General features: G+C 44.9%; 2 protein-coding genes across 6 annotated transcripts in view; one reads left to right on the top strand and one right to left on the bottom strand.

Annotated features, from left to right (window-relative positions):
- Positions 1-606: 606 nt before the first annotated feature.
- On the bottom strand, positions 607-18,743 carry LOC310830042 (zona pellucida-binding protein 2-like). 5 transcript variants are annotated; one of them, XR_014557467.1, is made up of 10 exons: positions 18,336-18,565; positions 17,643-17,819; positions 15,668-15,793; positions 13,056-13,199; positions 9,320-9,538; positions 7,285-7,361; positions 6,631-6,805; positions 5,407-5,568; positions 3,355-3,427; positions 607-1,558 (listed from the first exon to the last, which is right to left on the bottom strand). XR_014557467.1 is itself a non-coding variant. In XM_083709492.1 (10 exons), exons 1-10 carry the CDS (start codon positions 18,666-18,668, stop codon positions 1,165-1,167), a joined length of 1,644 nt encoding a protein of 547 aa, XP_083565618.1. In that variant the 5' UTR covers positions 18,669-18,743; the 3' UTR covers positions 607-1,164. The 5 variants fall into 5 exon arrangements, 3 of the variants coding, with proteins under 3 accessions (XP_083565618.1, XP_083565617.1, XP_083565619.1); XM_083709492.1 differs by lacking the exons at positions 7,285-7,361; positions 18,336-18,565 and adding exons at positions 7,596-7,672; positions 18,572-18,743; XM_083709491.1 differs by lacking the exon at positions 7,285-7,361 and adding an exon at positions 7,596-7,672 and having other exon boundaries at positions 18,336-18,575.
- GLIPR2 (GLI pathogenesis related 2) overlaps positions 16,164-27,633 on the top strand; it is a 27,183-nt gene continuing 15,713 nt past the window's right edge. Inside the window, exons 1-2 of the mRNA XM_083709969.1 lie at positions 16,164-16,207; positions 19,519-20,964. Coding sequence (XP_083566095.1) covers positions 20,952-20,964 — 13 coding nt within the window. The 5' untranslated portion in view covers positions 16,164-16,207; positions 19,519-20,951. The remainder of the gene's footprint in view (positions 16,208-19,518; positions 20,965-27,633) is intronic.

The following is a 27,633-nucleotide window of genomic DNA, read 5'->3' as shown; positions in this document are numbered from 1 at the left end:
TGCAGAAAAAAATCAATTCATTCCACAGGCCAGGGTGGAACTGAAGAAAAAGGTAAAAACCTCTGTGTCAGCTGATTTCCGAGAGCTCAAACATTCTCTGCATGGATTTTAGGTGCTGTTCTGCTCCTTTAGCATCTTCCTATCACCCATAATACGTAGCACTTCAGCCCCCTGCCCAAATGCTGATTCTGAAATTTGGCTCAGTAGCAGCCCCGGAGCATGAGGAGCTGAAGTGAAAAGTGGGAATGTTTCCATGCATGAGCTTAAGGGCTTAGGTTGCATGTGTAAATGTGATTTGGAATTCAGTACATTACGAGATTTCAAGATAATTTATGAAATACTTTGACAAAATATTTAAAAACACCTGTGAGCAGTAGCTCATTTCCCCCTCCAGGACATTAAGGGATTGTGGGTTCCACTGTACGTTTTCTCCTTCTTTTAGCAGAACAATGGGTCAAAGGCAAACAAGGTTTCAAGTCTGTATAGGGTGAAGCAGGGGTTGCCCTGTCATTTGCCAAGCAATCTATGGTCCCACTATGCTAGTGGCTGCTAATACTGGTATTATTTGGTTTAGACTGCATGCATTACAAGCAGCAAAGCAGATAACAATATTAGACAATTTATTCAAGGGGTTCTTTTCTCTAACAGGCTCTTAGACTTTTCAGTATTATGATATGGGCCCAAGTCACGTTGCTTCAGATTAAGCATTTTGAACATATTCTTCTAACTACTACTAGCAATACACAATGCAAATCACATAGAATACACAGAGATTATAGTATTGTATATGGTATATCCTTACATTTTCCCCTTGGCTTACAGAATACAATAGTTCTAAACTCAGCATCGCTTTTGGTCTAGATTATTCTTGGGCTCTGTAGCAAGTTCTTTGTAAAGGAAGCTTCTTCAACAATTTCCATTATCTGCTAAACTGGACAGTTTGCCAGTTTGAGGGGGGGGGAATGAGTGTACTTCAATGCACTGCCCTCTTGAAGCTATATTATCCTGCTGAAATGCTCTCCAGAAATAGAGTGACTGAAAATTGCTTCCCAATTGCAAGCACTAAGCAAGCTCATTTTTCAGCTTTCTTGCGAATATTGTTTAGGAAGTTCCTCTGTTTCCTAATTGTAGGTTTATGCAAAGCTGTGAAGAACCTTACAGCAGCTAGGGCAGATTGTGCTTCATTATGTCAACTAATCTCTGCTGGTTGGGTGGCAGGTCCTTTGGAATAAAATTGTCATTGTCCAGCGTGGGTATTGACTTGTCTTCAAAGCTACTTTCTAAATCGCTTAGTCCTGTTTGGACAGGTGATGGACTTGTACCAGCAGTGGTGGGTGGTTCTGTCGCTTCGTCGTTGCTTAACAATCCCACCGATTCATCTTCTAGAAAATCAACTTTGTTTCTGTGCATTTTGATGGGGCTTAGTTTGCTTCTTTGCTCTTGTACTTCTGCATCACTTGCAATATTCGCAAATGCCTGCAGCCGCCTCTTAAGTCCAGATTCTGCTTCTCTGATGTATTGAGCAGCTATTGTTTTTTTGCAGCACCTACTTATGATGCTGTGTGAGAGATGTGGAAAAAATTAGTCAGGTCTGGTATTACAGGTGAACATACTTCCTATCCACTGCTAAGTAATTCATTTGGGAATGAAAGGGACTTAAGTATAAAGGGGTTTGGGGTCAAGCTGTATGATGGGGAGGGAGATTTGTGGCCTTCCAAATGTTACTGGACCACATCTCCAAACACTGACCATTCTGGTTGGGGCTAATGGGAGTCCAGTAACCTCCAGTAAGACCACAGATTTCCCACCTCTCCCGTAAGATACACTTACCCTGCTGTGGCGAAAGCTCACAAATTGTTCATACACAGTTTAATGAATTACATAAAGTGTAATCATGTAAAAACAAATAGACACATCAGCAGCACAGAAAGTTAAGTGCAGCTTCCAAATTCCACTATTATAGCACAGCGCTTTCATGAATGATGAAGAATTCTCAATCAGCATGATATTGACATTATTCCCCCTGAAACAGATGGGAGTCATGCCAGACACCAGCACATACATCTCTACCAAGGAAAAGGAAATTCAGGGCAGTTGATTTTCTTCATTTACTTTTTGATAGTTCACCACCCTTTCCCCACCCCATCCTTGGCCGTCATAGTGAACTAGGGTCATATATACACCATACATTTCAGGCCCATGGCTTCTCCCCCAAAGAATTCTGGAAACTAGTTTACTCCTCGCAGACCTATAACTCCCAGCACCCTTATCAAACTACAGTTCCCAGGTTTTTTCAAGGGAGGCCATGTGCTTTCAATGTGACCCTGGACATCAGCTGAAAGTTCTACACAAAAGTGTAGGAAAAGACCTATGGCTCATTCCCTTGTTACAAAGCAACACTGGGAGCTGGTGATTTGAAGGACAGAAACCAGAGTGGAGTTGCCTAACTGAAATAAGGCCACCCTAGGCAAGGATCACAGGCTGACGGGAGTGGTAATTCAAAAGAGCTGGAGGAGCTTGGAGAAGTCTGCCCCATTCCATTTTCCCAATCCTCTTTGCTTAAACAGAATAGGGCAGGGGAGGAACTAATGCCCATTATCAGTGCTGCTGGCCAGTTCAAGCTTTGGCTGCTTTAAAGTTAAAATCAAAATGTTGGGAGAACTGATAACAGATCTCTTAAGCACAGGCTGGGGGTCCTCAGACTCAGGGGCCAAATGTGGCCCTCCAGGTCTCTATCTAGCCTTTGCAACTCTCCCTGGGCCACACGACCATGCTTGAGTGCGTTTGCCTGGCTCAAATACATGCTTGAACTCTGGCCAGGCCTCCTGCTAGTTTGGATTGAGGGTGAGGAAGGCTGTGTGAGCATCTGCAGAAAGCAGCCTACTGTGGCAAGGCAGTGTTTCCATTCATTGGTCTGTTCCCTTCCGCCTCTGGCCCTGCCTGCTGCTGGCAGGCAACCTCCAGAAGATTGCTCAGAAGGCAATGTGGCCCCATGGCTGAAAAGGAACCCCCTTCCCCACTTCTAGCATAAGATGTCGTTTCAAAGTCAGTGCAGCAACTGCTCTGTGATTTGTGCTGCAGTTTTGTACAACTGTGTGGAATGTAAGGGGCTTTTAAAGGAAAAGCAGAAGTTAATTCAAATCTTTTTTAAGAAATTCTAGGCATAAAACTGCTAGCTGCCTTCATACACATGGGTAGCATCACATATATGACACCTATAGCTATGGAAGCCATATTTTCCTAAAGTGTCCAGCAGCAAGAGGCTTCAGCTCCTGCAGTGCAGGAGGGCACAGGGGTTAGAGGTGATAAACAGATGTAAAGTATACGTTCAATGTAAAACAGTAGGGTACTTACAGCCAAATTGTCACAAGAATAAGACTGGTTCCTGCGGAAGATATTAAAAAAACCATCCACATTGGTAGAATTTCTGAAAAACATGAACAAGAACAGAGATCTATTTAGCATGGCGACTATAGACAAACATCACACACACAAGCACTTGAAAAGGGCTTGCCAGCCCACCTCTGCCCCCTGCTAGTGGGCCTCAAAAAGGATGCTCTTCCAACCTTTGTTCCGATCCTCAGAGCACGAGGTAGGTAAGGGAGGTAGCATCACACCCACACCCATTGTCCTCTTTTCTTCATGCCTCAGACCGCTCCTCTTTGGAACACAACAGCAGGTCCCAAGGCAGCAGCATCACCCTTCTTCCTCTCTGTTGGGTTGTGCTGCTCTCTCTTACTCTAGGGGACATAGGATGGCCATCAGCCTTGGCAGGGCCTTGCTGCTGTGCAATTTAAGTGGATTTGTATTGCAAATTCTCTCGGCACATAACACCACAGCTGTGAAGGCGGGCAGGAAAGTGTGTGTGGTGAGGAGCTAGAGGAGACTTCCCCAACACAGTCCCATCCAGATATTAGGGACCACAAGTCCCCATCATCTCCAGCAAGGTTCAGAGATGATGGGAGCACCTGAAGAGCACCATGCTGGAAGAGGCTAAGCTAGAGGGAGAGTTGAGCAGGGATTCCTGTTGTTCAGTGCCGTCCAGCTTGCTATCTAGCCTTTCCCCCTGAATGGAATCTACAGTTCTTCCTTCATATGACTAGCAGAACCTGACTCCCTCACGCCCGAGCCAGGAGGAGGATCAGGAGGGCAGAACAGTTGGGGCAGTGGCTATGAAGGCGTGCAAGATTGAGAGCTCATGACTCACCACCAGCTGAAGTCAACTGAGAGTCAGGCCAACACCAATGAAGCCAAGTCTCAGGTGCTGAGTCTCTGCCCAGCAACTAAGCAGAGAGGTAGCAGGCACTCTGATCTGACAGAGGCAAGAATGATGGAGGGAAGCGAGGAGAGCATTGCCAGAACCGTGGAGGACTGCATGGGTGGAGCCAGGGAGCTGCTGTGACTTTGGATGCAGGAGGCAGCAGCAGAGGCAAGGGAGAACCATTATAATTGTTGTTGCTATTATTATTGTTGTATTTTATATATATGTGTGTGTGTGTGCGCGCGTGTATACACACAAGTAAATATAATATTTACTTGTACCCTGCCCATCCAACTGGGTTGCTGACACCTAGGAACCACTGGGGTAGAATACCCTAGAGCATTCAGAAATCCTTGAGATTCCATAGGCTTCTGGGGACCAGACATTCTAATAGGTTCCCCCACCCATGTGGGGGAAGTCTGCTACAGCCAGTCAATATTTCTCCAGGGAGTGAACTGTTCACATATTTCCATACAAGAAGTGCCTGATTTTGTGTGCACCAAGAGAAGTTACATGAAAAAATCTGAGCCCCATATAATAGCTGTGCTAGGGGTTTAGCTTGGAACACTTCCAGGACTGTGGGCATCTGTTGGTCACCTTTTGTGTGGAAAAAGCTTGTCAGAATTTTGGCGCTTTCGGACGCTTTTTCTTTTGCACATTTCTGGTGCGCTCCCCATGACCCCGTGGACTGGAAAATAAGGCCAAGATATTTGAAAACTTTGACCTATTCGATTGGCTGGTTGTCCATACACCATTTGCTGTCCAAACAAAGTTTTAAGACAATTTTTTTTCTGTACCATCCTCTGTCCCAAACGCATCATTACGCCTAGAGGCCAATCTCCCCTCAGTAGAATTATGGATCTGGCACAGGTCATTTAACTTCTGGCATCGCCTAAACTCAAATCCCCCTGGTTTAATATTCCTAGTGCAACAAGACTGTCACAAGAGTGCCTGGTCTAAAATTGTCAATCAAAAACTTCACTCTGGTGGTTTATCCCCACAACAGTTACTCACTGTGGGTTATAGTAAAGCAAACTGTCTAATTTGCCAATGCCTAAATGTTATCGAGTGTCAGAACAACTTGGCCACAATAAGGAAATTTTGCCCATGGTATGACCACATGCCTGTGAAGATAAGCTACTTACTATGACAACTTCTTCCTGTCTTTGCACCCTCACCATCACTGCTTTGTGTTTTGGGACAATTTTCACATGCTGCTTGACCATAGTTTTCATTGTAGGATCCAGCAGGACACAGAGTGCAGATGGTACCATATTCTGCACTGAATCTACCTGGCGGGCAGGTGACTATCCAAAAATAAAAGACATAGGGGCAACACACACAAAATTACTACGGCTCTCATTCACTTAAATTTATGAGAAATTATTAGCCTGCTTTTGACTTCCATTCATGGCAGGCTGAATGTCCAGCTTCAGACATTACACTGATGTGACTAGACATGCCGCCTGGTGCTCCATGTCACAGTAATTTCAGAAATGGGTCCTTTGCATCTCCCTCTACATAGGGAAATGTACAACCTCATTGGGGTATTTAGCCACACATATCTGCCCACAGAGACAATTTTGCAAAGACTGAGTACATTAATACTTCTGCGAACGTCTAGCGTCCATTCCAGCGAATGTCCATGGGAAACCCAGAAGTACCGGAATGGGTTACTTCTGGGTTTCCTGCTCACGCATGCGCAGAAGCACCAAATTGCGCTTCGCACATGTGCAGAAGCACAAACCACTCCGCGCACATGCACAGATGCAGTGCTTTGCCCTGCATCCTTTTTGGCTAGTGACCAGGGCTCCGGAATGGATCCCGGTTGCAAAACAAGGTACGGCTGTAGGTGAGTTACATAAACAAAATCAGCACTCATTTGTTATAAGTAAGCAAAACACTGAGAGCATAGCTCCCAATTTTGCCCATGAAGCAGTTTTCCCAAAACCATGCCTTTGCATGGTGTGAGGCAGGTAGAGATATGGCTGGATCAGCTCCAAGACTGAGTTCCCCACAGGGAACTTGGTCACACAGCCGATCCCTGCAGAAAACAGCCTTGAATTCACTGCCCATCAACAGGCAGTGACATCCAGCCTGCTTCTCAGAGGCCCTGCATGGTGCCTTGAAGTCCTGGTGGCCATTACCTGTTAGGTTAGTGATTGACAGGTGGGCACTAATGTTCATTCTTTCCCCCTTATTGCAATAATGTGTTTTTGTCATAATGATCTCCGTACCCAAAGAAATTTGTTTCCAATTTTAAAAATTGAAAGAAGAAAAATAGGTGAGGGGGGAAATCAGCAAGAAACTACATTTCATGAAAATTAGTCAGCAGTATTTTTTTTAACATACAGACTCTGGAAACTCACCACAACACCCTGGGCACTCTGTGTTATTGCTGAGGGCATTTATGATCTTCCCAAATCCTGGCTTGCAGTGGTCTACTTTAACTGCATTCAGTGTACCATGAAGGTAACTTGAATAATCACTGTGAGAGGAGTTCGCGTTTTCGACTTCAAAGAACTCACTAATCTTGGTATAGGCCTAGGAGTGTGACAGTTAACAAGAGCTGCACATTAACAGAGACCAAACTGTGACCTAGCTAGATTCACGGTGGGCTGTGGATAAAACACAACACAAGCCAGAAGTGCCATCTTGTGCCCAAGACTGAGGGGGCCCGGCATGTGATGTCACACCCATGCGCCATGCGCGTGATGGCACATTGTCAGGGAGAGTGCGCGTAAGCCTGTCCTGCCCTCCATTCCGCCCTCTTCCGGGTCCAAAAGGACCTGCGCATCGGCAGTCATGCGTCAACTGGATGTGTGCAAAATGGCTGCCACCTGTACTGCCAGCCTGTGATCAACAGATGAAAGACCCACAATAACACAATTCATTTACATCTCACAAAACATGAGTTCTTTACATGGTTTGGGGTTAGCACTGGAGGACTCTTGTGGCTTTAACAGCTATGTGGCAGGCAGATATTAAACAGTATGGAACGACAGTTATGGGGAAAGCTTCACCTGTTAATATTCTGTCTGTTGGACATCTTATTATTTGTATGTGACCCCTGATTTATTTTTGTAAGCTCCACCACCACCTGCAAAAGAGGGTGCAAGTTTGCATGTGAGATAATATTACACAAATATTATGCAAATTTGTGCCTTCTTTGGCGACTGCAGCAGAGCTCAATCTACATACAGTATACCAGGTCCCCACAATATTGTTGGCACTCCTGATTTTGCACACTTATAAGTTATTATTTTTGCCATAAGTTCTGCAAAATATCACGGCCATTATTGCACTGTGAACCTTTGGTATAATTTTACTTCACCTCCTTCATGTTGCTGGTGGAATTTTCACATTGAGAACTTCTACAGAGGTCTGCTGTGGTCAGTGCTAAAGGGAAAACTGCAAATTAAGAGAAAGTAAGCAGCAATTTTTCTACTTTAATAAAACTTTTGTGTGATGTAAATGTTCTTCCAATAGTATCCCCACATGATAAAACCCATGCCTTACAACACGGTGACTTCACCACATGTAATAATCTGTCTGCAATGCCAATATTTTATATAGCAGCAACCTTCTTGCACGCTACAATTTTAAAACTATCATTGCATAATATGACCCCAGTTCTTTAGGTTCATTGTATATAGATCTTGTATATATCTATTCCAAAATTTTACAACTCATCTTATACCACTTTGTCTCAGGGCAGGATACATAACTCATTTAAAACAATACATGGCATAACATAATGCTCCTTAAACAATAAACACCCAGCAGAAATCTTAAAACAACAAGTAAATTACAGCCCTGTATCAGACTGTATTCCCTCACACAAACCTGCTTGGATTTTGAGGTCTCTGAGGGAAGGCCCATCTCTCGGTCCCACCACCCTCACAGACACAGGGGGACGCAGGACAGGGCCTTCTTGGTGGTTGCTCCTGACAACTCTGAAACTCCCTCCCTAGAGAAGCTAGACTGGCTCCCTCCTTGTTGCTATTCCAACAGGCTTTTGGGAGCTGACTGCTTTTAACGAAAGGACTGGAGCTGTGCTGCTTTTAAAGTAATGATTTGTGTGGTTTTAATAGATTTTAATGCATTATATATATATATATATATATATATATATATATATATATATATTCTTAATTTTTAATTGTTTTTAATGATTCCCCCCCCCCCCCCCCCCGTTTTAGCTCTTCTTATATTTATCTGTAAGCTGCCCTGAGTCCTTATATCAGGGGAAAAGGAGGAGTGTATACTTTCATTTATATCCCATCTTCCTCGAAGGAGCTCAAGGTTGTGCTTGATGTTCTCCTCATCCCCATTTTATCCTCACAACAAACCTGGTTAGACAGATTAAGCTGAGAGACTGCGGCCCAAGGTCACCCATGTGATTTTTGTGCCTGAAGTGGGAATTTGAAGCCCACCAAAAGTCCTAGTCCAACACTCTAACCACAACACCATTTATAGAAGAAGAAGAAGAAGAAGAAGGAGGAGGAGGAGGAGGAGGAGGAGGAGGAGGAGGAGGAGGAGGAGAAGGAGAAGGTGGCAGCACACAGTTGGGCACCTGAATTGATGACCTCCTGGTGCCCAAACTGATTGGGTTGGTTGCCAGTTGTCTCACAAAGAGAATGTGCTATAGCTGGCCTGCATTTCCTTTTATTCTATTTCTATTATTTCTGTTTCTATCATTATTAAATACTGCATTTCATCTGAGGATAGCAGGGTGGTTTAGCATATAAAAATACAAAAATACTTATCATAGTAACAAGCAAAAACAATACCGCCACCCCAGTTTAAAAGGCCATATATTGTTTAATCAGCCAAAGGCCTGTGAGAAGAGGAATATTTTCACCTGGCGCCTAAAGACACTGTATGTAATGGTGGTGCCAAGCGAGCCTCCCTAGAGAGAGCATTCCACATGTGGGGAGTCACCACAGAAAAGGCCCGTTCTCATGTTGCCCCCCTCCAGGCCTCTTGCCTACAGTATTTTCTTGCACACAATGGTCAAAAATAAAATACTGAAGAAGTAGTAAGGTTTCACCTTACCTACAAACTGAAAGGTCAGCTTGTGTGTTATCTTCTCCAGTGTGTCTGTAGAAGCATGACACTGTGTACTCCACTGCTTGATCTCACACCCCAAGTTGTAGACTAAGCTCTCCAGTTTCTTTAAGAAATGCTTTTCAAATGAAGCAACCGCATTGGTTTCACAGGTTTGAACCGTGAATTCAGAGGACAGGCGGAGACTCTTCTCTGGCATATGATACACTAAGAAAAGGAAAATATTCTCTCTTAACATGCTACAGGAATTACCCAACACCAGGACTAATGCATTCCTAAGCATAATATTTTATTGGTTTCTTTTTAGACATACCTACAGCCTGCCCTTACCAAACGGACACAAAATATTGCAATTAGAACAGGTGCAAAGCACATAAAAATCATAAAATAAAACCAAAAACTAAGCAAAATGGAAACACTAGCACTGAACTGCAATACAGGAGAGAAGCCAAAGATATAAAGAGGTTGTGTCCTGAACAATCATTGAGAAGTATACAGTGGTACCTCTGGATACGAATGGGATACATTCTGGAGCCCCATTCGCATCCTGAAGTAAATGTAACACATGTCTGTGCGTCTGCGTGTGCGCAGGTCGCATTTTGCCGCTTCTGCACATGCGCGCGACGTCATTTTGAGTGTCTGCGCATGCATGAGCGGCGAAACCCGGAAGTAACGTGCTCCGTTACTTCTGGGTTCCTGCGGAGCATAACTTGAAAACGCTCAACCTGAAGCATATTTAACCCGAGGTATGACTGTATTACGACTGTGCAAGACGAATCGCAGACATGGGTGTATATGTTACCTGTGTCTAGTTTCTGACAATTTGGTTGCAACGTTTATTTTCTGGGATATTAATGACCCTCATGACCTAATGCCTATGGACATTTCCCCCCCCCCATAATGACATGAAAAAGAGCCCTGTGCTCCATTCAGATCCAGTCCTAGAAACCTCTGTCCAACCCAAAATGAACATTGGTTCCTTTCTATAAACTTTGCCTAAAATTGCCATTGACTTCATGGGCTCCATTTCAATCATTAACGCATTCCTGGTTGGAGCATTTATGGGTATAAGAAGCAAGTCATCTTCTGTCAACTGAAGATACTTCATGCATCTGACGAAGTGTGACCTCAGGTCTACAAAAACTTTATCCATAAAACACAGCTATTAGTTCTTATGGCACCACACGGTTCTCTCGTTCTTGTTGCCTCAGACAGAAACATTGTGCTTATAGTGCAAGTTCAGTTTCTTCCATAGATTCATATTATCTCATATTGGATTATGCCTTTCCATTGCTTTAAAGGTAAAGGGACCCCTGACTGTTAGGTCTAGTCGTGGCCGACTCTGGGGTTGCGGCGCTCATCTCGCTTTATTGGCCGAGGGAGCCGGTGTGCAGCTTCCGGGTCATGTGGCCAGCAGGACTAAGCCACTTCTGGCGAACCAGAGCAGGGCACGGAAACGACGCTTACCTTCCCGCTGGAGTGGTACCTACTTATTACTTGTACTCTGATGTGCTTTTGAACTGCTAGGCTGGCAGGAGCAGGGACCGAGCAACGGGAGCTCACCCTGTCGCAGGGATTTGAACTGCTGACCTGCTGATCGGCAAGCCCTAGGCTCTGTGGTTTAACCCACAGCACCACCTGCATGCCTTTCCATTGCTTTAGAGGCACAACTATGCAATAACTGTCATGTATTCGACTCATATTGATCCAGCACAGAACTCCAACGCATAGTTAGCAGAGCAAAAACTCAAACACGTTGCAGGATTCCCCCTAAAAATAAGACCAGCAGAGCTTTACTGCTTTATTGCTACTGAAGGCAAATGAGCATAATGGTCACAAATCCAAAAGATTCAGGATTGGCAGTGTCCATAAGAAATCCAGCTGCAGCAGACTCAACTTAAACTTACAATAACTTATAATAAGACTAAACGCTAACACTAAGTATACTATGTACAGAACACCACACCAGAAGGAAAAGAGACAGAGAGAGTGAAATCCTGGCTCCTTCTGGCCTCACTCTTATAGTCAGCATGACCTCGGCAGAAGAGGCTATAATGTGGCTGAATGTTCCTTTTTACTCTTTCATTCCTTGCTTGTTTCTAATTGTTACCAAATGTATTTTTGTGTTGCATTGTCTATTTATTAAAATATTTTTCAGATGTCCTTCATCCTTACGAATATCCTTGTTGTTGTAAGGGTGGAACTGGGTAAGAGGCACGTGCCCAACAGGTGCAAGAAACACTGGTTCTGAAGATAGCAGAAGATACCAAGAGCTGAAATATGCCAGAGAGGGGTGTGTGTGCATGCACATTATTTTCACATGCAGCCAAAATGCCCTTGAATCTTCCCCCATGCCCATTCCGCTTAGCATCCATCCTCAAGGCTCTGCCCCTACTGAGAATGCACCATAGTTCTTTCCAGCGCTTAGACTTTGCATAAACGAAGGCAACCCAGTCAGATGGGCGGCATACAAATAATACAATTATTCTAATTTTTAAAATATATTTCTTGGTCTTTATGGGGGAAAGTGCTGATGTTAGAAACATCTCTTGAAATTATTGTAAGTGAAGACACGTAAGAATCTTGCTGGTATGACCTAAATGAATAAAGAACATAGCCAGAGATCTGTGAAAGATCTTCTTGGCTGCTGCTTCCCTATCAGTACAGGTACTGCAGCCACGGCTATTACTCCACCACGTTTCAGTCACTTCTAGAAAACTGAGGACAGGGACCCCCCCCCTGTTGTGCGCCAATAATTCTTGTTCCTCCCAAGTTTATCAGTCAAAATTAATTTGCTGAATTTACACACAGCTGCAGAGTAGGAGTTGCTAAATGTTAAGGCTGTTGTGCTTTTCAGAACAGTTAGTATATTAAATAATTCTTCTCCCTCTACTCAGTTTTAATCTAGAACTTCTACTCTTAGGAAATGACCCCTCAGGATAAGTTTTCCCCCAACCGTACCCAACTCCCTAACCTCTGCTATAGCATCCCTGATGAGTGACCGGTCACCTGCAGCTTGCAAACCTCTAACAAACAAAAGTCCATTACTTTTCAAGGAAGTCTGCTTGGCCACTGAACAGACACAAATCCTGGGGCTTTAGGGTGAAGGACGGGTTATAAATTAAATTATTTCTAATAACAACAACAAAAAGAATTTGCCCATCTCCTGTTCCCAATATGTCACTAGTTCTCAATTATTTCTAAAACTGTATGTAGATAGAGGCTCCAAGATGGAGGTCATCTGCCCTTGGAGATGTTTTATCTTGTTTTCTGATCAAGGCAGTGCAAATGTACTCATCAGCAATTGTTTTGGTATGTGGTTTTGCACTCAACTAATAAGACACAATGCAGTCACAGAGTAAGACAATGCATTTCCACCAGGTGGCACTCTAGCTTAATTTTATTGTCCTTCTTCAGTGTTTGCCCACCCCTTGCCCTGCCCCAGGTACCTGAATTGCATGTGCGTACACTAAATAAACTTCCAGAATGCCTGGGCAGAGTCCAAATATTTCCTGACTATTTCTCAAGCTGATGGTGCTAGCGGACACTTAACCAAGAAATTAGTAAGGCCCAATACATTTTTGTGGTTTTCAAGATACTATTTTCAAATCACTCTTTTCAATAATATTTAAGGGTTCTAGATTTCCATGCTTTCCTGAGTATTTTACAAATTAATACCATGGATGCAAAACAACAAAATTAAAATTACTAAAACCTTACTTACCATAAACCATGAAATGGATTTCAGTAGTCATTTGTTCAGCTTTGTATATATAATTCACTTTGCAAGTGTAACCTCCAGAGTCACTGCCTTTAATATTATAAATCTGCAAGCTACCATCATCCGTTAAAAGAAACCTCTGTGATTCTGCAAATAACAACACATCACCCAAAATATCAGCAACGGGATGCTCAATGCCAGTGTCAATTAACTAATCATAAATCATAACGATGGACTTCCTTCAAGGCAAGATGGCGGGCGCCACGGCCATGTGGAGCTCTTGAGAATTGCCAGAACCAACTGTGCTGCCTGGCTGGTCCCTGAGCCACCAAAACCGCCACCGCCATGACTGGGGGGGATCCAGGGGCACTTGGTGCAAGAGCCAGGGAAGTCGCTCAGAGCCCCCAGCCCCCCTAGCGGGAGCACCTGACCAACAGCCCGATGGAGCTCCAGGGTCTGAAGGTCTCCAGAGCCAGGCAGAAAACAAAACAAAGAGCAAAAGGAGACCCCCCCCAGGGGCAGAGGAAGGGGTGTGTGGTGGGGGTGGGTCACCCTGGGTGTCACCTCTGAGGAGGGTGACAAAATGCTGGGCGGCACTCACTGTGGGGCCTGCAGCACACCTGAGCCACGTGTCTCTCCTGGGAGTGACACGGTGGATTGGGCACCCAGGCTCCATGCTGCCCCAAATGGTCCGCCCGCTGCCTCCCCCCCCCAGCTGTAGGGTGGCTGAGTGGGAGGAGGCAGGCAGACTCCTTGGAGGCCCCACGGAGCATCCTGCCCCAGTTCACCCCACCATGAGGGCGGCTGGCCCTGCCCCTAGGCACAGGGCATGTGCGCCTACCCCAGGCACCCAATCGGCTTGCTCCACCACTGCCCCCCCCCCAGCTGAGCACCGGCTAAGTGGACATGTAACTCAACAACCATCTTTCTTTAGAATGTAGGCAGCCATCCTATAAACAACCCCATAAACACATAAAAGTCATATGAAAACCAGCTAAGGTTTTCATATGAAAACCTTAAGGTACCCACCTATCTGGGAGCAAGTCACATGACAAACACCCTCCCTTATATGGCCAGGCCATATAAAAATAAATGCAAGCTGCTTCTTGCTACTCACTCTCATCATGGATGTTTTGCTCTCAGAAGAGACAAAAGACAAAGAATGGACAAAGCCATAACTACATTTCTTGGCGGAACTGATTAGGGCCTCCTGAACTCTATTCTAAAGTGCTGTTTCTGGAAGGGCTCCTGAATATTAACCCGGGGCGGGCACAGGGGTGAACGAAGGCGTCGTGACACCTGGGGAGGGGCGTCGCTATGTAGGGCACATGTGCGGCGTCTCTACGTACGACGCATGTGCCGTATGTAGCGCTGCTGCACATGCCCTGTACATGGTGCTTTGCTGGCACCGCTGCTCCAGCGCCATATGGATGGTTCCGGGATCCCTCCATTGCCACTACAGCAGAGAACAGAGGATCCTCTACATGCGTCTGTAGCAGCGACAGAGTGATCCCACCGCACTCGAGCAGCCCAGGTGGCAAACCACTATGTAAAGCACATGTGCGGTGTCATTGCATACAGCACATGTGATTCCGCACATGTGCTGTACATAGCGGTTTGCCGCCGGTGCTGCTTGCGGCTGCAGCCACGGACGGAGAACCCTCCACATGCAGCTTATGGTGGCGCAATGGCTGTTCACGTCGTTGCAAGCCCCTGTGGGGTGCCTTCTTGTCACCCCCCCCAGACATGGCACTCGGGGCGCACTGTTCCCTGCCCCCCCCCATTGCGACGCCACTGGGTGGGCAGGACCATGAGGCAAATCGAGGCAGGCACCTGAGGTGGCGTAATCCAAGGAGGGCCCTCTGCCACCAGAGAAGGGAGGAGAAGCCACGCAACGCCACCTAATGTGGCAATGGCGGGGTTTGCAAGGGGCGGCAGGTGCACAGGGTGGCACTCTCCTCTTCTGCCTCAGGTGGCAAAACAGGACGGGCTGCCCCAAGATGGGATGGAAGGACAAAGGGTCCCAAAGCCCTGCCTAGGCTTTCTCTTCGAAGGAAGGAATTGCATGAGGGGAGACCCCTCAAGGAACACGCAGTGGCTGCTCAAACTTTCAGCTGTGGTGCAAATACAGGATCACAGCTCACCAGCGTTTCCTCAGTGAAGTGCTCTTAGGACTGTCTGTGCTTATCAGAGCAGCACAGAAATACATATACAGTGGTACCTCGCAAGACGAAATTAATTCGTTCCGCGAGTTTTTTCGTCTTGCGAAGCACGGATTCCCATAGGAATGCATTGAAACCAAATTCCCATAGGAATGCATTGAAACTTGCAAGACGTTTTCGTCTTGCGAAGCAAGCCCATAAGGAAATTCGTCTTGCGAAGCAACTCAGAAAACGAAAAACTCTTTCGTCTTGCGAGTTTTTCGTCTTACGAGGCATTCGTCTTGTGAGGTACCACTGTATCAGAGTTAAATATTTTTTTAAAAAAATATGCAGCATAATCCTAAGCACGTTTACTCCGAAATGAGCCTCAGAATTGAAGTGGGCTTACTCTTTAGAAACTGTGCTAACGACTGTAGTCTTAACTTATGCACAATTAAACTATACTGTAGTTACCTCTAGTAATTTGTCCTCGGGGACCAGACCATACGTATTTGGGATCAACGATTCCCTCAACTAATAGCTTTTCAGTCAAACAATTTAGAATTAAACTGTTTGAATAAATGAGAATGTACGCTGGAACTGAAGTAGAAAAAAAATCCAGTTAGAATGAGATATAGTAATACATAAAACTTAATATTAAAATACATTGCATTCCACACAGCCTTGATGCGTAATACCTACTTAGCCTACTGCAATAAAAGTGCGTGACTCTTCCCTAAGAAGTCAATGAGAACACTGAATTTAAAAATAGTGAATGACTGGTGAATGGACACATTACATGTTACATGGAAATATATGTATGGCAGCATTCACTTGGGAGAGGGCAGCTGTAAACAGAGAAACAGAAATAGAGGCACAACATTTTCCTTATCTTCTATTTTGCAGCAGTGGATGCCCTCCACCAATTTTTCTGCCCATAAATTTACAGGCCTGCGTCTGAAGCCCAACTGAGGAAAATATGCTCAGAATGGGAAAGATGTGGAGCAAGAAACAGTGAGATGGGAAAGCGTTAAGCCCCCTCTCCCCCTTCTGCAATCTCAATCACCCCCTCCTGAATCATTGTCTAGGTTCTAAAAGGTCTGGTTTGCTACTTTTTTGCATCAATACAGTGGTACATCAAGTTACATACACTTCAGGTTACAGATTCTGCTAACCCAGAAATATAGTACCTTGGGTTAAGAACTTTGCTTCAGGATGAGAACAGAAATCGTGCTCTGGCGGCGCGGCAGCAACTTGAGGCCCCATTAGCTAAAGTGGTGCTTCAGGTTAAGAACAGTTTCAGGTTAAGAACGGACCTCCGGAACGAATTAAGTACTTAACCCGAGGTACCACTGTATGTAGTTAATGGTCTTTTTGCTGACCTCAAATTGTAGCCCTTGAGCATTTTTAAAAAAGGCTTTTTAAACTGTTGTGTTAAAGCCACAACAATTATATGACGTGACAACAACTGGGCCTGCAGTTTGAAAACCAGTAAGTAAAAGTCACAATTAGCATGGATAAATCAGAGCCATCTAGATGACCTGCTTATTCAGCATTCATCCTGCCTTGCTCACACAGTGTCTGGGCTACGTCCAGTCTTTGTTCCAATTTATTGGGTAGAACAAGGATTAGTCTTGCATTCATCCTGATTTGTCTGTGAGATGTTCACACGTCTTCCTGTTAATCCCTCACTTTCCAATGCATTTTCCCCATCTCTTGCCAGATTGCAAAGAGTCCATTTTTTAAGAAGTGGGTTTATTGTGCAGGTGCAACAGAGGGATTTAATGCTCTTTAACTGTGCAAATCTGAAGTTCTACTACGTCATAGAATTCCTCCTGCAAAATACTGGCAGTGCTGTCCTACACAGAAAATTAAGTGCAGTCATTTCAGTTACCTTAGATCCTGATGTGCTTATTGTTAGACTGCAGATGATTTATTAACAATAAGTGTAAACCACTTAACACCCAAAAATCTGGAAGCAGCGCATAAGAAAATAAAAGGCAATGCAATGCCAAAAACCAAAATAAAAACAGTGTAAGATGCAATTCAAACTTAACAACGACCTATAAGATATAACCAAATGATCAAGCAGAAGTACCTTAAAACAAAGAACTTTACTAAAACAAGCTTTGGCATCCAACTCGAAACTCTCTATCTCCTTCCTGCTGTATCTGTTTGTACTGACTCACTTCCTGGTAACTGTGCCACTAAGTTTCACTCCCTGATTCCTGTCCTAATCCTTTTACTTGGTTCCACATACACTGATACAAACAGCTACTCTAGAACACCCAAAAAGTTCCTAACTTGGGGTTTTTAAACAGTGATCTTTACAGTTACAGCTATTGAGTTGGAAGTAACGAGAGACATGCAATAGAACAAAATTGCAGTAGGCTCAAAGTGCTTAATCCACTGTCTGAAATCAACAGGTGTAAGCAGCAATTTCAGTTACCAGTTCTTTCTTCTGCTCCAGTTATCTGGTTATCTGAAGCTGGGAGGTCTTCTGGGACATATGAAGTGTTATCATACTCAGTCTCTGACTCTGCTGGTATATCTCTGGTTTCCCTCTTCAAGTGCACCGTCCTTTTTCTTAACAGACACATTTTATTCACAAAACATGGATTTCCAGCTAGAGCAACATCGACAAAAAAAGAAAGAAAGGGGGGGAAAGCCCATCAAAACAAAACTTAGAGAATATTCAACAATTTATATTAAATTAATTAGTGATTTGCATCTATTTAATTTTATGCTTATCTGGCTACATGGAGTTTTGCAAGTGTGCAGTTTGCAACAACTATAAATGCCTATTCCCAGCATAACACCATTGCCATTCTCCTTAAGGCTGTTGAATCACTTTTGCTCCCCAGCCAAGCTCTTCCTTATTTAATGCCGTTTTCACAATCCTTCCTGCACCAACCATAAGCATGGTTAGTTCTTCACCAGCATTTGGATCCAGCTTCAAACCATGGTTTCAAATTCTAGTTGCAGTGAGGCAACCTGCTCAGGCAGCAGGATCCACAGGGGAAGCAAATCCTGATGTAGATCTTTATTCAGGGCTGGTCTACTCATGAAGCGAGGTGAGGATCCCCAGCGGATGGCAAGGGATTCAACCCTCTCACTCTTCCTCCGGTCTTCTGTCACTTACAGGCAGCCCCTGAGAAAAGGAGGGGGAGCAACAACAACAGAAACACGAAAGCAAGCTTCAGCAGGCGAAGCCGACGCCGTGGACGGCTTCTTCTTGCCACCATGGCCTTCGTTCTCTCCTTTTCACACATGGGAGGCAACCCTCCACCCAAACAAGCAGCTCAGGCAAGGTGAAGCAAGCGAGGCACTGAGATGAGAGACTCAGACATGCAAGATGTTCGCGGTCCTCGGAGTCACCTGTGTGGGCCAGAACATTCCAGGCTGGGCACAGTGACAGTTGGGAAACGGCAGTTGGGCACTGTGGGAGTGAGACCACAGGTCTTCCTTTCTTCATGCCCTCCAAACTGCATTACAAACAGGTATTGGTTAGGGTAACAGGATGACCCTTGAAAAGCAGAGACATCACCTTGCCAACAAAGGTCCATATAGTTAAAGCTATGGTTTTCCCAGTAGTGATGTATGGAAGTGAGAGCTGGACCATAAAGAAGGCTGATCGCCAAAGAATTGATGCTTTTGCATTATGGTGCTGGAAGAGACTCATGAGAGACCCATGGACTGCAAGAAGATCAAACCTATCCATTCTTAAGGAAATCAGCCCTGAGTGCTCACTGGAAGGACAGATCATGAAGCTGAGGCTCCAATACTTTGGCCACCTCATGAATCGAGAAGATTCCCTGAAAAAGACCCTGATGTTGGGAAAGATGGAGGGCACAAGGAGAAGGGGATGACAGAGGATGAGATGGTTGGACAGTGTTATTGAAGCTACCAGGATGAGTTTGACAAAACTGTGGGAGGCAGTGGAAGACAGGAATGCCTGGCGTGCTCTGGTCCATGGGGTCACGAAGAGTCGGACACAACTAAACGACTAAACAACAACAACAGGATGAAGCTTCCAAGGGCTGTCTGTCTCCACCTATCAGGTGCAAAGGATAGAGAGCCATGTTTTCACCACGTTTACTGGTGTAGGTCCTGCCTCGAGAGCAGGGATCTTGGGGAATCTCTGGCCTTCAGGCCTGACACAAGCTCCAATTTGGCCCACGAGGCATGACTTAGTTGAACTTTTTCTAGCAAATTCAGCTCTATGGACTTCATGCATTAAACTATACATTGTTAGGTTTGCTGCAAAAACTCTCACAGTTTTGAGGTTGGTTTTGGGCATTTTCATTACTTTCTCTCCTCTTCAGGAAATACTTCATCATGGGATTCAAGTTATGGCAGTTCCTCCCCTGAAAGTAAGACTCCGGAGTGTGCTCCCAATTCTTTCCTTTGAAGTTGATTGACCAGATCTCATGTGATTGGCGCCAGCTGATGGAAAGGTGGTCAGCCACCTCCACTTGTCAAAATGATTGAGATAGCTCAGCCTCTGTCTTGGCAGTTTACATTTTTTAAGTATAGCCTAGCCTCCAAAACTATATCTGTCTCAGCTCTTAAACTAGGAAAAACATTTTTTCCCCAATAGTGGATTTTCTCCAGAAAAGTAAGGGGGCTGTGGGTGGGCAGGCACTTTTGATGCTAATAATGCAATTTGTCCACTGCAAAAACCATGCATTTGTGAGGAGTAGTGACTCTACAATTGATAACCACCTAGAAGCAAATCTGCTCCATCTTCTGCATGACTGCCTTCAGGTACTTGAAGGCTGCTATCATGTCTTTCCTTAATCTTCCCCTGGTGGTGCACACCCAGTTCTTCTAAGTGTCCCTCATAACTTGTTTCCAGACATTCTCCAGGTGCATCAGGCCTTGTGTCAGAATCCAGGCTGGTACATGGGTATGCCAGGGTTAACCAAGACTGAATGTTGGTGGCTGGATGCTTATTCTATTACTTTCACTTTTAAAACGTGTTCCCCTTTTCTACAATAAAACGCTGCTTATTCCCAAGTAAATGCATTAGCATCAGGGCAATTGTTTTATTTTGCGCCAGTTTCATTCCCATAGTCACGATGGTTGCAATGATTTAAGTGAATTTAAAATGCGAAGCTGCACATGCTCAGAATATTTTCTTCTTTAAATCTGCGTTGTCACACTGCCTTTTGTCTGCTTTTGCTCTAGCGTATCGGGAATCTGGAAACTGCTGTAAAGAACGGATGGGGAGAAGATAAACAACTATTGTGTGCTTTGCAACTGAAGCACCACACACCACTACCCAAAGTTGGGGGGGGGCATAAAAGGATTAAGTCTAAAATTACGTAGCGGCCCCACAATCTGTGCATCTTGCCACAATCTTCAACAGCTGCTATTCAAAGCATGTAGCATGTTTCCAATTACTTTTCACACTCCCCACCCACCCCAAATGAGTGAAGCCTAACTTTTCTGTTACTTGATTAAACTGGTATGCAAAATCATATCCAGTAGTGTTTTCCTGCGTTGCTGAGTATTCTAGAAGATAAATAATCCCTCCCTGCCCACAGAGAAGCATCTCCTCGAGAAAGGAACAAATGGCCTTATTCCTTATAAGGCATCACCCGGCAGCTTGAGCCCTGTGAATGGGCAATTGCTCTCTGATTGTTCGCAGCCTCTTGCTTCACGCAGCAGCTCAGAGCAGCGCCAGGAAGCTGCAGGCGGCGGGCAGAAAAAGCCAGAGGAGCCGATTCTGCAGCTCAGCATCCAGGACGGGACTATGGGCAAGTCAGGTGGGTGAACGAGTCTGAACGAAGCTCGCAGCTTTCCATGCCTATGAACGCGCCCCCCCCCCCTAAAACCTTACCCCGCCCTTGCTTCGATGTGCATAGATCTTAATGGCTCTTTAGCTGAGCTTCATCCAGTAGCCCGGAAGGGTTTTCTGTGTGCAGAAGAAACCCGGAACTCGCTGCATAGGGTGCGCATTGGGTTTGCCGTGACATGGATTTCGGTACAATATGCTTGCTAGAAACTGTTCGGCAGCCGTCGCTTGCAGCAATGGCCATGGGGAGAGTCCGTTAGCTTTCAAGCAGCGCTTTGCGTTTCCTCGGAGGATGTGATTAAGAGGGGGCAGGAAGGAAGCCGCGAGCAGCGCAAACCTATTTGGCAAGAATTCAAAATAGCTCCCCATATATGTTGGCCCTTAGCCTGCACAGCTGCACTGCCTGAGGTGAGAGGGAGCAACTTTCCTCTCCTGCTGCTCATGCAAGAGGATTTTGGCATCCCAACCAGCTGTGGCGCTTCTGTGTTCTAGGGTTCACATTTGGAACCGATGCACTCAAGTTTCCGCAAGGAAGGAGGCTCTGGAATCAGACTGCTGTTCTAGAAGCTGCTCTGGAGCAAGGAACGTTGTTTTCTGGAGCAGCAGCATCATTCGGCATCAGAAGCAAGGGGGTCTGGGCAAGGCGAGGGAGGGAGGAGATGATGATGCAAGTCCCACGGGGGGCCCTTCTCATTCCTGACAACTTCAAAAGCTGTAAAACAAGCAGGAATGTAACAGCTGCTGCTTTTCTTCGGCCCACAGATGCTGTGATGGCAAAAGCTGTATCTTTTACATGTCTACTAGCCTTACAGCTTTTAAATGCTAAACTCTGCAACTGTTATGTCTGGCAGCACCAAAGAACTAGGCCCCTTTGGGAGGCAGCTATGTTCACAACACAGCAGCCTTGCAGCTCTGCAAGTCGGTGGGAAAGTCCAGAATGGAGAAGGATATACACTGTGTGTGTGTGTGCGCGCGCACACACACCAGGAGTATGCAACCTGTGGCCCTCCAGATGTTGGACTCACCACTACCATCAGTCCCAGGCAGCAAGGCTCAGTAGTCACAAACAATTGGAGCTACAGTGGAACTGCCTCAGGAGACTTCCGCATGTCTGTTTTAAGCAGGTAGCTTTCCTTGGTCTTCTGTGCCAGAGGTGACATCTGTCTACCTGTTAGCAGTAACACTTTGGACTGGAGCCCAGGACAGTGGCTGAAGGAACACAGCTTGACTTTCTCAGCCGATGCAAGGAGGGTCCCTTAGCCATTCCCCACAAAGTTTGATAGGAGTCAAACACACTGAATCCCTGAATGCCATCATTCAGGCGACCAAATCACCAAGACCAGTGCTCCTCTTGACTCCTCCTGACAATACCTCTTTCTCCCATTGTTTTTACTTGTGAAGAAAGGGTGTGTGTGTTTTTGTTGTGCCATAAATAGCAAGAGGGGTGGTAATCACTAGCTGCATGTTGTAACTTCTGATTGTGTACAAGGCCTGGGTGTGGGTGTATTTAAACTGCACTATCGGAGAAGTCCATCTGGTTTTACCCAGATGTAGGCAAGGCTAGAAGTCATGCAGCCTGCTTTTAACTGCAGCATCCAGCCAACAGATTTCTGTGTTTAATGCTATGAGTTTTTCCAAGCCTGATAATTTCAGGGTGCACACAGATGTACCTAAAAACCAAGTGCCAGTGTTCTTTGTGAAGTTGATGTGCGGAGTGTTGAATACATGGGTGGCTTTGATGTCACAATCTTATTGTCGCTGTTCCATTGAACAGTTTTGCAATGAGAAAAAGCGGATTTGTTTTTTTTTAAGGTGCAATCAAAACATTTAATCAGAAAAGGGTACTCTCTGTTATAGAATGTTTTTTCCCTGGGTGGTGCTCATCAGGTGCAGAGAGTCTTTTGTTTTTCTGGGCCAGGCACAAGCCCCTCAATAGTTTTAATTTGGAAATTATGGGTAGTATTGAAACAAATGATCATTATGGACCTACATTATGCCCATTATTTTCAATAGGTCTACTCTGAGTAAAACACAACTGATTGACACCTCTGGTCTGTGTTATGGTGTGATGCTTCTGTTAAAAATTTCTGTTATTTTTCTCTTGATTTAGAAGAGGTTTAATAAAACTTGCAAGCCACCTTTGACAGTAGTTTGAACTAAAAAATTGATTTAAGTATTAAATATTTGAAATGGGCAAACGTGAAATTGGTGCTTAAGCGTTGGAGTGGAGGATCTGGAAGCCTGCCTGAAATATGTAGAGCAGAGCAGAGCTTGTGTGTTAAAATTGGATGACAGACCCATGTGTGCATTTGTATTAGACAGTTTCTAAATCCTCTGAAATTAGCATGTGTTAAGAGCTAATTAAGGCAAACTGGTGCTTCCTGTGGTATACAGTATTAAAAGCTAATGCACTCTGGACTAATCCCCCTTTGAGGTGGCAGCCTGGTGGTAATGGGTCATTAGTAAAACACAGAATCAAATAGGCTTTTGATGATTGAGGGTTACAGTACCTTGTTAGACAAACAGCACATTTCTCCACACAAGTAAGTCCTGTTTTGTTCAATGGAGTTTATTATCAGGAAGAGATTTTATTGAATTTTATACAATTTTAGAAAGCTAAAAACAATAAGGCATAATAACAGCAAAGGAACATCCTGTATTCATCTCCCCCAGGAAAGAATTTTAGACTTCTTCCAATATGTGAAATTCTCTTAATATCTGATAAGTACCCCTTGAGGGTTCAGACAGTCAATACATGCAAAAATATCTAAGAAAACCCAGCCATCTTGCTCATTCCTCTACAACAGAGCAGGAAACCTCTCTGGGAGCCAGATATTGCTGGACTCTCATCAACTCCAGCTCCCTTTCTGTTGCCCACGCTGGCTTGGCCTGATGGCTGGGGGAGTCCAGGAACATCTGGAAAACCCATGTTGTTCTCCACTCCTGCTATAAAAGAAACTTGGAAAGGGGTGGTTTGCAGTGGGAGGTCAGGAGGAGAGGGAGTTGCTTCAACCTTTTTTAACCCACCACCTGATTTGTATAATTAGGAAACAATCTGCATGTGCAGTTTAGGCCACCCAGATTTCAGGGACTAGAATATCTAAGTATGCATCTGTCAGGTTATCATTTTAGCAATATACTATGCATACAATAGAAGAAAACCCTAAGAAACACAAATATCAGTGTCCTAAGACCACTGAGCTATAACAACCCTTGAGCAACAAGAGAGCATTTCCTGAAAGCATTTCCTGTTTAGAATGGTAAACAGGCTGCTACAATATTGAAAACATCCTTATAAATATGCTGGTAAATCATTTTTTTTTTCATTCCGCCGATAAGGAATGACTGTTTGCAAGGTGAACATTTAATAGCTTGAAGTAGGAGGTGGGGATTTACCTCTGTATATGTGAATCTGTTCAACAGCAATGAACCTTAAATCCTCAGGTGTATTCTTACCTTCCAGGAAGTGAAATGTTAATGGAGCCACAAATGGTTTTGTTACAATCTTACTTCTGTGCTCACTAATCTGTAATCTCAGGACTCCACTCATTCGTGAACAAGGACACAATATTACTTACATATACAGTATTACATTATTGCTGTAAAAACCTTTATGGGACTGGTACATTGTTTTTCGCTATTACAGTTCTGCACTTTCCACACCCAAAGGATTAGGAGTCTAATTCTGTCATGTATTTATTTTATAAAATGTATATGCAGCTCTAACCTCCAAAGCAGTTTACAAAGAGACTGTACTAAGAGATTGTACTAATGTACATTCTTTGTGTTAAATGAGCTATGATATCCTTTGAGGCAAGTCTTGAAATCCTGGGATATGTCTAACTAAGGATTGAGACACCGTGTGTCTAATAGAAAAGGACATGCTGTTATATCCTACTGACCAAAATAATTTGTTATAATGAATCTTCTTTTTAATCTTGCAAAAACAAAAATCCGAGTCCACCATATATCCAAAACATGAAACATTTTATTTAATCTGTGGGATTTTTAGCTGTTCTTGCATTGGTGCTAAGCAAGCTATTCAGTTTCCCTGTTAACCAAAATATGCAAACTCATTTGTTTCAAATGGTGGTTTGAATTCTAGCTGCTGCAGATCATGACTTGTGCTGGTGCATTTAGCAATCCTATCCCATGGTTAAAGTACCGTATTTTTCGCCCTATAGGACGCACCGGCCCATAGGACGCACCTAGTTTTTTTTTGGGTGGGGGGATAAAGAAAATAAATTTTATTCCCCCCCCAGCTGCGGCTTCAGTGCGCCCCGCGCTCCGGGCAGCAGGCTGCTATCCGCAGCCTAGGGAGCCCTGCGGGAACTCCTGCGGGCTCCCCAGGCTTGCGGATAGCTTCCTGAAGCCTGGACAGCGAGAGGGGTCGGTGCGCACCGACCTCTCTCGCTCTCCAAGCTTCAGCAAAAGCCTGCATTCGCCCCATAGGACGCACACACATTTCCCCTTCATTTTTGGAGGGGAAAAAGTGCATCCTATAGGGCGAAAAATACGGTAAATAATGAAGGAGGGGGGGATTGTGTGACTGCCACATCATGCTCCCAATCTTCTCATCTCCATTAGGGGAATATCAGACCCCTCAAGTATCCCCATTTAATCGGGACATTCTGAATTTACGGAGGCTGCCCCGGCTTCTGATCCCAATCTGGGATGCCCTGATTTTCTCGGAGGCATCACAGCGTCTGCCAGCACCACAGGGCCTAGGGCAACCTCCCTGAGGCGGCTTGAGGCTGCTGAGCAAAAGGCTGAAGACAGCAATGGTAAGAGAGGGGAGGCAAGGAGGGGGTGATCAGGCGGGCGAGGAAGGGGTCAGTGGCAGGGAGGGGGCAAGTGACATAGATGGGGTGGCTGAGGAGTGCCCTGAATTTTTCTTACAAAATGTTGGAGGGTATGCAATATTAAAGGGACGCGGGTGGTGCTGTGGTCTTGTTGCAGGAGAACCCACCCCCCTTGTTAACAGTCTAAACCACAGAGCCTCTTGGGCTTGCCAATCGGAAGGTCGGCGGTTCGATTCTGCATGACAAGGTGAACTCCTGTTTTTCAGTCCTAGCTCCTTCCCACCTAGCAGTTCAAAAGCACGTCAAAGTGCAAGTAGATAAATAGGTACCGCTCTGGCGGGAAGGTAAACGGTGTTTCCGTGCGCTGCTCTGGTTCGCCAGAAGCGGCTTAGTCATGCTGGCCACATGACCCGGAAGCTGTACGCTGGCTCCCTCAGCCACTAAAGCGAGATGAGCACCGCAACCCCAGAGTCATCCACGACTGGACCTAATGGTCAGGGGTCCCTTTACCTTTATGCAATATTGAGTCTGCTCTGGAGTAGTTCTAGTCCATGCTAGTGACTGAAGCAATGTTTGGCTTATAGTAAAATATTAGCTTGCGGAGCCCAACACCCTCCCCACCCTCAGGGTTGGAAGATCCCTATCTCCATGACTTCTGAAGGTCTTCCCACCACTCTATACATCCTTTTTACAGATTTGTTAGCTTTGCAGATATATAAACAAGCTGCTTTCAGGAACCTTAGTCATAAGCATTTTTTGAAGACTTGAGTGGAAAAAACCCCAAGATAATGACTCATTGCAGGCTGTGTAATAGATTTCTGTATATATGAATCACAGTTAAAAGGAAGGGAAGCTGTACTGTTTTCCAGAAGTTGTATGTTCTCCTGCCTGCTAAGAGTGGGCTTGAAAATGGATAGATTAAATTGCAACCAAACCAGGAGATTGTAGGAAACACAGAAGTTGGTGAACTAGGGCCACATTTATGAATTTAACAAGAGCAGATCAGCAGTCATGATGCAGTGCAAGACAGCAGCTGCCAAAAAACGATTGTTACAGAAATTACAACGGAGCGGGGTGGGGCACACATCTTTAAAGTTGTTAAATGTTACAAATATTATGCCTGAATGCATCCTTTCGACTTGACAGCTCAAATCAACCCTTTTGCCCAATTGCCTCCACTCTAACACCATTTTGCCCTTGGAAAAAGGACTCTTTCCCCGGCACTTCCCCAAGCTTGAAGACATGTATACACACCTCCTACCCCAGGAAATGCCCAGAGGTGACAATTGCTGGGCTCCTTGTTCTCCAAGGGAAGCCAAATCTCATCCCCAGACCTGTCTCAGGCTCCAGACATGCCAAGGAAGTTCTATTGTACTTTTGGGTGGTGGGTACTTAAGACATGTTTGCCTATGCTAAGCTTATACTTAGGTGTTGCCCTGACATAACTGTCTATGCTAATCTTGTGTAACCCTCCCCTTTTGTGGCATGTTAGTGACGTAGCAGTGATGCTGTGCGAACTGTATTCTGGGATATGGTGGGAAAGTTTTAAAAGTCAAAGTTGCCCCATTCTCTGGGTTCACTTACTACTGTTTGAACCTGTTGCGCAACAATAAAGGATCTAAGTCTACTGACAGCTGTTTTGTTCCAAATTACTTGGCTGGAATTTCCTTCTTTTACTGACCGCATGGACCTGCAGGGGACTTGTACTCTGATGAGCTGGGCTGTTGAATAGTCTCTCAACCCAGAATTTTCCTTAACACTATGCATGAGCAAAATCCTGCCAAAGGAGCCAACTTCTAGGAGTGGAGGTACCTTCACCCCCACAGTAATATATTTGA

Source organism: Podarcis gaigeae (assembly GCF_964106915.1).
Source record: "Podarcis gaigeae genome assembly, chromosome: 13".
NCBI classification, from domain to species: Eukaryota; Metazoa; Chordata; class Lepidosauria; order Squamata; family Lacertidae; genus Podarcis; species Podarcis gaigeae.
This window is presented reverse-complemented; position numbering and strand designations above follow the sequence as displayed.